At 42.8% G+C, this 11,846-nt stretch overlaps 1 protein-coding gene across 2 annotated transcripts; it reads left to right on the forward strand.

Annotated features, from left to right (window-relative positions):
* Window positions 1-298: 298 nt before the first annotated feature.
* ERI1 (exoribonuclease 1) lies at window positions 299-11,542 on the forward strand. 2 transcript variants are annotated; one of them, XM_066616480.1, is made up of 7 exons: window positions 299-457; window positions 2,913-3,088; window positions 4,162-4,372; window positions 5,741-5,824; window positions 7,903-8,012; window positions 8,545-8,659; window positions 10,300-11,542. In XM_066616480.1, the coding sequence occupies exons 1-7, from the start codon at window positions 380-382 to the stop codon at window positions 10,537-10,539; spliced, it is 1,014 nt and encodes a 337-aa protein (XP_066472577.1). In that variant the 5' UTR covers window positions 299-379; the 3' UTR covers window positions 10,540-11,542. The 2 variants fall into 2 exon arrangements, with proteins under 2 accessions (XP_066472577.1, XP_066472578.1); XM_066616481.1 differs by lacking the exon at window positions 2,913-3,088 and having other exon boundaries at window positions 372-457.
* The last annotated feature ends 304 nt before the right edge of the window (window positions 11,543-11,846 follow it).

Below are 11,846 nucleotides of genomic sequence, written 5' to 3' on the forward strand. Positions count from 1 at the left end.
CCATGTTCAGGGGCAGTCTACCAGTTGGCCCGAGGTGGGGTGCTTGCTGCGACTGTCCTCGGGCTTTGCTTCAGAACACTGATAGGCCCTGCGCCTCTCTGCCTCGGAGCAGGATGCTGGGGCTGGTCCAGATGCCCCGATGACGTCACAGCGAAACCAACGGACGGGTTCGAACGTGAGCAGCGCCCTCGTAGTCTCCCCCTTTCCGGCCCCGTCCATTCTCTGCGCGGGAGGGGGCGGAGCGAGGCGGGATTCGCTGGCGTCACCTCCCGCCCCGCCCAGTCCCAGCTGCCCGCTTGTTTGTGTCTGCTTTTTTAATTGACTCTTCTGGTGCTCGCCCGCGCGCGTGTTTTTTTAAACTCCCCCCGGACGGCAAGGAATGCAGGCCCAGAAGGAGAACGTGCCGCAGCAGGTGGTAGAGGAAACAACAGAAGTGCGCGCGCCGGACAGCTCTCTGGTGAGTGTCTTCTCCAAGGCGAGCAGCGCCCCCCCCTCGAGCCTTGGTTCTACCCTTTGTCGCGTCATTGGTTTCGCCCGCGCGCGCTGGTGTGGCGTTTGGCGAAAGGGGAGGGGTCACGTGGTGCGGCAGCGACCGTTGGGCGAGTAGTCGCGCGCTGCTTCTCCAGCCCCTCCCCCCTCAGGGCTCCCTCCCCCACGTCAGGGGGGGTCTGAGGCGTCTCTCTGTGTGGAGACCTGAAGGCCCGTGTGGCACTTCAAGCACTACCAGCGCACTGGTGGCGGCGCATTAGAGCCCCCACTTCACCAATGGCGTCGTCCTGACGCCCCAGCCTCCTACAGGGGCCCCCTTGAGACGTGTCACCTCTTGTCTTTCAGCTCAGTGGAGTTCATTTCCCCATCCCAAGTATGGGTTGCCACATGCCATGGAGGACATGGTGCCTCTGCCTGTAACCACTGCAGAGAAGAGGGCATTGGGCAGGTGCCGCTCAGCATGGAAGGGTTGAAAAAGCTGCACTTGCCCACACTCCCTCTTCTATACAATGGTCAAAGGTATAGGCGCTGTGGCCCCCTTTGTATAGGGCAACCCTATAAGTAAACATGCGTAGGATTAGGCAGTTAAGATCTGTGTTTCTCAAGGTGTCTTCTCACATGGTCCACCTATTCAAAGTTCCACTTGGCATAACTGGTGATGGTGATGATGTCATCACCAGTCACTTCTGGCTTGGGAGGTTAGATGCGGTGCGACAGACACCAGTAAGAAGCTCAAGATGAGGTGGGTGCACTTTTTTGAGGACGGAAATGTACACTTTGGAGCTCTGCCTGCCAAACCAATCCTCTTGGTGCTGTTTGTTGCTTCGCATTCCTGGTCTTGCTGGGTTTCAGGGATCCTGCAAGTATCTTGAGTACTACTGGTGGTACCTGTACTAACGGTTGAAAAGCACTGGTGTAGATAATTGCCAACAGCAGTCTGTTATGCTTGCCATCTTCCAAAGCACCACACAGCAGGTAGGGTGCTGCCAAGACCCTGTGAGGGCATGGCAGAGGGTGACGCAGACCTTCAGAAGCCAGGTGAGGTGTTTTCCATTGAGTTAAATGGGACTTACTCCAAGTTCAGTGTGCACAGGATTGCAGCCCAAGGCAGTTATGTACCATGCAAGGTTAAGGTGGCCAGTTTTTTAAATCTGCTCCTCCTGCCCCTTTTTTAGCCATTGCTTGATCTGCAGGAATCAGCAGGTGAAACTTTTTTCAATAGAAAGATGAATATTGTCACTTATTTAACAACTTTATCTGCAAGAATTAAGGCACAGGAGCAGGTGTGACTGGTTTGTTTTCTGGTCATTTGGCAACTTTGGTGAATGGCAAACTGTCACTGAGCATACCCTTTACCAGAAGTCACAACCACATCTCAGTTCTGTGATATGTACTTATCACTGTAGTGAAGACTGTACATATGCATGAAAAGTAGGGGGAAGAAATTGCTCAAACTCATGTCATACTCCTGTGTAGTCCTGTTTACAGTGTAATGAATTGTGCATTCATATGAGATTTTGATTTCTTTTCCTTTAAAAGAACCATCGCAGATTAATTTTAATAGAAAAGAAACTACAATCTTGTGTGAATTCACAGCTTCCACTTTATACCATTCCTACATTCCCACCCGCTCCCAATCATTTACTGACATATTGTTGGAACTGGTTTAAAGATGTGTGTTACTGTGTGATGCGCATGTTTCAAATATTATATATGTTTTGTTCATATGTTTTAGGGATAAGCCTTAAAAAGTACATACTCTGAGGTCTTTGCCTTTAGTGCATGAAGCAGTGCTGAGTAAGAGAATATAGTGCTAGGTACAGAACAAGCATGTCTGTCTTATTTTCAGAATTGTGGAAGCATTGTATGCTTAACCAGTGTGATATGCTGAATATAACACAGAAATTGGGAGACATGAGTTCACATCCTTTATGAGCTATGAACTCACTAGGTGACTTGGCAAATCACTGGGCCTATCTCAGAAGTATGAAATAGTATCTTGAGCTCCACACTGAGCTTCTTGGAAGAGCATAATAAAACGTGATTAAAATTGTCTACATATGTTTCATATTCACAAAAAGCACTAAATTACTGTACAGTGAATGAATATCCATTCTATTTTTATGAGTGGCCCAATGGTTTTTATCAAATATGAATTTGATCTTTATTTGCATTAACAAATTACCAAATTAACAAATTACCGTTGTAAGCCGCCCTGGGTCCCTTTGTTGTTGTTATTAACAACAACATTGTGAGCCAATCCAGAATTGAAAATTGGGAAGGATCAGGAGTTCCTTTCATTTTCAAGGCTGATGGCTAGATATGAATTACCATTGTTGGCTAAGTCACAATATTTACTATTAATGTCTACATTTGGTCCTGCAGCATTATCTGCCTCTCAAGCTCCAGTACCTTTCTTCCAGGTCAAGCAGCGCTGTAGGCTTGATGGCCAGGAAGATAATAATAAGAAAACGACGACTGGTTCCAGTGACTTTAGTGACCCAGTTTACAAAGAAATTTCTTTGACAAATGGCTATATCAATAGAATGAGTAGAGATGAGCTGAGAGCTAAACTTGCTGAATTCAAGCTTGACACAAGGTATGCATTTTCCAGGTGCTTATCTTTGAGGACAAAGGAATGTGTGATGTATGTAAAGGAGAGACTAGAATTATTACTTACTAAGCTGTGGTGTAGGCTTCTTCATGAGGAAGTGACTTGAACTATTCACATAAGAACAGCCCCAATGGATCAGGCCATAGGCCCATCTAGTCCAGCTTCCTATATCTCACAGCGGCCCACCAAATGCCCCAGGGAGCACACCTGATAACAAGAGACGTCATTTTGGTGCCCTCCCTTGCATCTGGCATTCTGACATAGCTCATTTCTAAAATCAGGAGTTTGCACATGCACATCGTGTGCATCATTCACTAATAAGGCTATGCTGTATTTCTGAAACTAGGTGTAATAGGGCAAAATTGATGCAGTTTTGGAATCAGCACCCCAAATTCATGTAAAACCACCATGAATTTTAAAAAAAGGTTTTTCTGACCCTAAATTTTGCAGGCCATTGTACATTACAATTGTGTATAAAAAACAGAAGAGGGAAGTTCCATACACACTTTCTAAGTGCTTGAAAGCTAATTTGGTGAAAAAAGGGAAATAGAGGAGAATTGTGGTTAATATGATTATTTACTGATGTACCAAGTGGTGAGCCTTGTCAGAAAAAAATTAAGTTGTAACTAATGCTTCTCCGTGGATGCATTCTGTTGCATTGTACAAGTAACTTATCTTTTAGCCTTGGATTCCTATTTATCAGCTGGGAGTAACAGTGGCCTACTAAACAATTTTTTTCTAAATTTTTCAGATTCTTGTAAAAATATTTTTAGACTTGCTTTAAAGTTGTCACGTCTTGCTCTACACAAGACTGAACAATAGGAGCAACGTTCCCTTGTGTCCTGTTGTATCCGAGTTGGACCAAAACATGCTGCTATTTAAAATTGTTTTATAGTAGTCTACCAGATGCAGACTGACATTTGCAAAGAGAGCTGGCATACAAATGGAGCAAAAGATGACATGTTTCAGCTGTGGTTTCTACTCCGGCCCAGGACTGTGTTGAATCACCCTGGGTTGGTGGCAGATAAGCGCTATGAGATTTTCTTTTCCTTTGGCAGAGGAGTGAAAGATGTATTGAAAAAGAGGCTGAAGAACTACTATAAGAAAGAAAAGTTGATGCATAAACAGCCTACCAATGGAGAGAATTACTATGATTACATCTGTATTATTGACTTTGAAGCAACTTGTGAAGAAGGCAATCAGCCTGAATTTACACATGAAATAATAGAGTTTCCTATTGTCTTGTTAAACACTCGGACACTAGAAATAGTAAGTGGTCCTGTCTCCTTTTTAAAGTATTTTGTTGCTGCTTCAAAAAGGGGGAGGTAGCATTTTAAATGTAGAATGTTGAGTAAGGAAAGCATAGGCAGTGGAACCTTTTTAGAAATTTAAAAGTACTTATGAATATTGTTTAATGTTTGCTAACTGTGTGTTTAGGTGAGTTTTGCCTCTTAGGAACTGTGGGATAACCCTTTCAAATATACACAAGCATACATGGGTTATATGGGTGTGTGTAGTCTCAACAGCTATGTTGGGCCCAGAGAAGCGGGAGGTCTTGGGCTCCTGTCTCTGAAGTCCTCATTGATATAGGCACAGTAGCCAACATGGGGCATTCTGGGCCATATCCACCAGACTTGTCTCCCTCCCTCTCCTGGGTCTCAGAGCAAAGGCAGGGAGAAGAACGACAGCACCCTAAGCCTCAGGGCCTTTTCCAGCTTCCCAGAGCTCCTCTCTTTAAGTCAGCCTCCAGCCCCTTCTCATCCATGGCCCACTCATTTTCTCCTGACCTTGGCTGGTCCCTTCCTCCCCCTTTCTTGTTTCACTTTCTCTGCCTAATTGCCCTCTGGATCCAATACCCATTCTCTGGGGGGGGGGATGGAAAGGCTCCTGCAGGTACTTTCCACTGGACACAAATGCTGCTGTAGAGACTTGCAGCATGGGGAGCTGTACTCTGCTCAACTGGACAATAGCCCTTTCTCTGCACCACTGAACCCTTCTCAACTCCAGAGATGCACCTAGACCTGGGCAGGCTGCTTCTTGAAGCGGGTAAGACTGGCCCCACTCAAGCTACTGCTTGTTAATGTCTCTTGATACTACTCATCATTTAGCAGAGATATTTGAAGTGGGAGCTAGCAGTATGTCTCTTTTTTGTAAGGCTTAGTCTACAAAGGTAGCAACCTGAGGTGATCGAGTGGAATGCAGATGTGCTGTGCATGCCATGTTTGATAGTTTTCCCAGTTACCAAGCTTTCTGCATGTTAAAAAAAAAACCTGGCACACCAGCAAAAATTGTTCTCTTAAGCCTTCCTCTGCTGTGCTTGTTTTCTGATTACAGCATGCTTTTTACATAGGAGTGCATTCAAAAATGAGGTGTGGGTCCTACAGTCTGAAATGGTAGTTCCTCCTATTTTATTCTGCTGCTGCATGTGTGGACCAAGCCTAAGACCTAGAGCAGCAGAAGTTAGATTTCATAAGTGCTTTATGAAATACAGATAATGAATCTTTATTTTGTCTGATTGCTTGTTAGAAATTATTACCTTATTTATTGACCGTTACTTTCTGCTTTTATAAAAGAAATTGATTTTCTTTTTTTCTTCCACACTGCTGCCAAATCAGCTTTCTTTAATTTATCTTATAGGAGGATACATTTCAACGATATGTGAAACCAGAGATTAATCCTCGGCTTTCAGAGTTTTGCATTAATCTAACAGGAATCTCTCAGGTAAGAGTCATGAGTAGCAATGACACAGACGGTTCTAAAAGGATACAAAATTAAGATTTTGACTGAAGTGCTAGCATCCAATTCAAAATGCAGATACACTCTTCCTTTTTTATCCATAGTTAACTTGTTCCTGAAAACAGACCTTATAGTGAAAATCCAGCTGAATACAATTATTACATTAATTTGAATAGGAAAAATTCTTACACAAGGCACACTAGTTTATATGTTAGGTCATTGGTTTTCAAACTTTGTTCTGGGAAATCCTGGCATTCCTTGAACTCTTGTCAGCATTTCTCAATGGGAAGATCAGTGTTGGTAGATAAGCTTCCTGAAAGACAGCTAAAACAAAGTTGACTGTTATTTACCTTTCTCTGCACTGCAGTCCCTCGAGAATGTTTAGCAAATCCTTGGCTGCATTTTCAGTCTGTGTGAGGCAACAATAAAGCCTAACTTGATAGTACGTTCTACAGCAGGGGTGCCCAAACCCTGGCCTTGGGGCACATGTGGCCCTTGAGGCCTCTCAATGTGACCCTCAGGGAGCCCCCAGTCTCCAATGAGCCTCTGGCCCTCTGGAGATTTGTTGGAGCCTGCACTGGCCCGACGCAGCTGCTCTCAGCGTGAGGGTGACTGCTTGACCTCTCATGTGAGCTGTGGGATTGGGGCTTCCTCCACTGCTTGCTGTTTCACATCTGTGATGCAGTGGCAGCACCAAAGGAAAGGCCAGCCTTGCTTTGTGCAAGGCCTTCTATAGGCCTTGAGCTATTGCAAGACCATTCATTCATCCATATAAGTTCATCTTTAATATATTCATTTATGTAAACTTTAAATGTAAATTAATTCTTTTTTCCCTGGTCCCCAACACAGTGTCAGAGAGATAATGTGGCCCTCCTGCCAAAAACCTGGGACACCCCTGTAGATTCTAGAGCAGTGGTTCCCAAATTGGTGGGTCACGACCCTCAAGCCAGGGAAGCACTTGTCCCTGTCTCTTTAAGGAGCAGGGAGGGCGGAAAGGCAGCAATGCCATGCCCAGGATCATGCTGCTGCTGCTGGGTGGGTGGGGGGTTTAACCTGAGGGAATGCCAGCCTCTGGGAGGGTGCAGGTTTTGGTTTTCAATAGCTTTTTTACTGTCTTGGAAGCTTGGGGAGCCCTGCAGAGATGTCTGCTGGGCTTCATGCCTTCCCCCCACCCCCAAGATACTGGCACTCACTCAGGTAAGTTGGAAAAAACCCCTTTCCCCCAGCAGCAGCATGATCCTAGAGATAGCATTGCTGCCATATCCTCTCCCTCACACATGGTGCTCCAACTTCCTTATAGGAGTTTGGGAAGCACTGCTCTAGAGTTCTCTGCCTCACACAGGGGTTCCTCATCAGATGTGTGAATGTTCTTGGGCAGACAAGTGCAAACCATTATTTGAAGATTAGAAGGTTGAAAAGCATTGGAGAACCCACCATGAACAGTGTAATGAGCTCATGTAGTATAGTGGCAAACAGCCCAATCCTATCCTTGGGTGTGCTGTATCCAGTGGAAGGCTTCAGTTGAGTTAATATAACAATAACAATCTTAAGGTAACATTCAATTCAAAGCAGGCAAGGTAGCACTAAATTTTGAAATGGCTGTTCACATCCTAATTATTTGGGTGAGAGTTTTTGCTTTTCACTGGTATGCTATGCAGTAGTGAATGCACATTTTAAGTGTTTTTCTTTTACTAATTCATGAAGCACCAAAGGTATAGGATGTAGATCTTTCTTATCAGCCTTTTTTACAGAAACAGCTTACCAGCCATGGTGTGTCACAAGAAACTAGAAGATAGAATCTTTTAGAGTTTAGTGAGTGCTAGTTTTATTTTCAGAAAACTATAAATTTCTCAACATTCTTTTAGAGGTTTGACCTGTCTAAATTCTCAGCTTTTGTTGTCATAAGAACATAAGAGCCCCACTGGATCAGGCCAAAAGCCCATCTAGTCCAACTCCATCTTATCTCATCTCAGTCTTGTTAATCTTTTTTTTCCTTCCTAAATCTGAGTTTCCAGCATATAATGTTTGCATTTTCATTAATTTCTGGCATTGCATATTTTCAGGCCCTTGTAGACAAAGCAGATGACTTTCCAAAGGTTTTGCAGCATGCTATAGAATGGATGGAGCAGAAGGAACTGGGAAGCAAATATAGCTATTCCATATTGACAGATGGGTATGTTTTGGAAATAGTGTGCATATATTTAGTCAATTCAACTTTGTATGTATTACTGTCAGTTGAGGAATATGTAATGCAAGATTTTGGCTGTGTTTTAGTGACCTTTCACTAAACTGCTGTAGCCCTTTGGAGTTACAAATTTTGAAATGTTAAGATAGGAAATGAAACTTTTCCTGCGGTTGTGAACGTTGGGACTCTTTGGTTAGTACTTAAATGGAGGAATTCTCAAATACTCCTGATGATTTAGCTCCTCTGGCTCCCTTCTTTTTCACCATATGTTTCTATTAAGAAAAGCCTTGGCATAAGGTTCACTGGAAGCAGGCTTCCCTGAGACACCCTTAAAGTACTGTGCCCATGTATTGATTGCCCTTGTGTCATCTGAAGAGGGGTAGAAAAAGACAGGTCCTAACCTAACCAGGTCTACTCAGAAGTAAGTCCTATTTTATTCAGTGGGGCTTACTCTCAGGAAAGTGTGTTTAGGATTGCAGCCTGAATGTGTCTGTCATGTTTTTTCTCTCCCTTTTTTCAGATCCTGGGATATGAGTAAATTTTTGAATATCCAGTGTCGTGTTAACCGACTGAGGTATCCTTCATTTGCTAAGAAGTGGATCAATATTCGAAAAGCCTATGGGAATTTCTATAAGGTTTGTGTCAAGGTCATGTATCCTGCCTGACCGGTTCATCCTATTGGTAGGAAAATGAAAAGTCTAGCAGATGTCTTTCTATATCAGGAAGGGCATGGAACTTGATTGTACATTGGGACTAGTGAGCAGTTCTTTAAGCTTTTGTGTGGCCACGTCAGATTAGTGTGGTCTGCTAAATATACCAGACTTTTGACAATTGGAACCTGAAGTTACTTTTTGTCTGACTTCCACAGTTGCAGGAATTAAATAGCTAGGCACTGAACATGAATTACCCCAACTTGGGGGAAAAGAAAAATTAAAGTCTCTAATACTGCATTTCCTTCCTCCCCTTTATTGAAAAGTTTTCTACACATAACCTTGATTAGTATCCACATCACTCATGTTATTCATGTTTTCAATAAGTGGATGGGTGAGTCCTTGAAAACAGGAACCTAGTATTCACAGAAAGCAAGGCCTTGCAGTAGAATCCTTCACAGGTCAACAAACTGGTACTTGATTCCTACCATCCTGCCTTTGGCCTCTGAAGTGCTAGTCTGCAGTGTATTGTCATGCTCCCAATTACAGTTCTTCCTGACTCAGCTGGTCTTGGTTGCCTGTGAACAATGCTCCTCAGGAGCATCTTCAGGCTAACCTCATAGCAGAGGTGGGGAGACACAGGAGTAGAGCCTCAGCTTGGCTGTAGATGTATTGAGGAGAAAGGGTGGCAAATAGTGATTGACTCTAGTTAGTGCAAGGTAGACTAGGCTGTTAGTAGCAGTAGGGTAGGAAGCAGAGTCCCAAATCAGCTATTGCTTTTCTGTGCTCACTCCCTTTGAATTTGGTCACACGCCAAACTTGTTTGACTTCAAGCTTCCAATCACCAAGACCCCAGTCTTTTAACTGTTCCTGAAGTTTCATCAATCTGGCTTGGTCACATTTAGATAGAGATTTTTTGTGAGTGGGAGGGATATTATCAAGGGGTTGTAAACTTATGGGAATTCTAATGAAGGGATAGGTTAAGCTAGAGCAGAGGTGTCCAAACTTCTTGGCAAGAGGGCCACATCATCTCTCTGACACTGTGTCAGGGGCCAGGGAAAAAAGAATTAATTTACATTTAAAATTTGACTAAATTTACATAAATGAATATATTAGAGATGGAACTTAAAGGAATGAAAGACGGTCTTGCAATAGCACAAGTGCTATAAAAGACCTTGCACAAAGCAAGACCAGCCTTTCCTTTGCTGCTGCTGCAGCTGCATCACAGACGTGAAACAGGCAAGCAGTGGAGGGAGCCCTCATCCCGCAGCTCATGCAAGAGGTCAAACAGTTGTCCTCATGCTGAGAACAGTTGTGTTGGGCCAGCGTAGGCTCCAGTAAGTATCTGGAGGACCAGAGGCTCACTGGAAACTGTGGGCTCCCTGTGGGCCAGATTGGGAGTTCCTGAGGGCCACAAGTGGCCCCCAGGCTGGGGTTTGGGCATCCCTGAGCTAGAGGAACATTGCATTGCTCAGTGTACTCTTCAAGATTATGAATACTTTGCTGCAATTCCAGTAACTGTTCCCTTCTGCCCAATATGGATCCCCTTTATACAGATGCATAAAACTAAGCCTTTCTTTTAAAATAGCAGAACTGAGTGTAATATGGTTTTTCTTCTTTGCCAGATGCCCAGAAGCCAAACTAAACTGTCATCCATGCTTGAAAATCTAGGAATGGATTATGATGGACGGCCTCACAGTGGACTTGATGATTCTAAGAATATTGCACGAATAGCCATTCGTATGCTTCAAGATGGATGTGAGCTACGGGTGAATGAGAGACTGCATGGTGGGCTGCTTCTGTCAGTCTCTTCATCTACCCCAATAGAGGGAGCTCCTGCACCACAGATGCCCAAGCTTAGATAAAGATTAGAAATTGAGTTCTGCTGTATTGAGAACCTTATCTGAGATCAGCCATTTCAGTGAACTAACTTGTGCTTATTTGCCAGTAACTTGCTGAAATTTACAATATATTATTGCATCACCGATGTACTTAATATATGTTAGTTTTATGACCCTCATTGTTGATCCTACTAGTTTTGATATAAACTATGCAGGAAACTGATAAGATAGTTGTTTATAAAATAAAGTCAAAGCAAAAAGTTTGGTCCACACATGTAACACTTTTCTTTAATTCAGTCAGTATGAAGTAGTATTGAGTAGCATGGGGTGGCTCACTTTTGCTTTTCTTCTTCAACATACAAGGATATACTGTGGAAAATGGACCAAATTGGCTTGCCTTCTGCTCATATTTGACAACCATCAGTTTTGATTGTTTAAATCAGGCACAGTGCAGGCTATTCAGTGATTCCAAGTTTGGATGGGGATGTAAGAATGTGGAATTTTATTTTAAAATTGTTCATTTTTAGACCACTTAATAGAAAGAGGTTTTATACAGTAATCAAACATTTTGTGTCTTTTGTTTTCAAAATATACTAAGTCCAAACTTAGTAACTTGTAAAGTCTCATTAATTTCAGTAAGTGAGTTAAGGCATGTGTTTAACTCTCCCACTGAAATTGATTGAACAAAAAAGTGCTATTTTTGACTGCCCATTATTTTGACAATACTTTTATGTACATGGAGAGCTTCTGCTTATTTTTTTCCACTACAAATTAAATAGTACAATGTGATGCATTCTACCTCTGTTGTAAAAAGAACTGCAGGAACATACTTCCATAATATTTTAATATGTTTTGACTTTTGGTTTGATATATGATATTCATCATAAGACCAAAGGGAAACTTGCTAGTCTTGTGTATAGAAATAACTATGGGAAACTGTCAGAAAAACCTGTAAACTTTTGTCTCAGTGTTGCAAGTCATGCATAATGTGAAAGATATGCCTTAATAAATACAGGTCTGATTTCTCCTGGCACATAAAATATACAATAGTTTAATATTGTTCAAATGTATAGCTTTTGTTGGTGGGTAGATGATCCTTCTGTTTGAGTTGGTTTATCAATCATATTTTTATCCCTCCCTTTCTCTAAGGAGTTTAATTGCCTAATGTGGGTGTCATATCCTCATTAAGCTCATGAGCTTCAGAGGTTATTTATGTTCTGTACCCATTTGTCCAATGAGTTTTATGGCTGAGCAAACATTTAAGCCCAAGGTTTCTTCATCAAAGTTCCAGTAACTGTGTGTATGTGTGGGTCTCTTACATAGAGTGCAGC

Source organism: Tiliqua scincoides, chromosome 2 (assembly GCF_035046505.1).
Source record: "Tiliqua scincoides isolate rTilSci1 chromosome 2, rTilSci1.hap2, whole genome shotgun sequence".
In the NCBI taxonomy this organism is placed as follows: Eukaryota; Metazoa; Chordata; class Lepidosauria; order Squamata; family Scincidae; genus Tiliqua; species Tiliqua scincoides.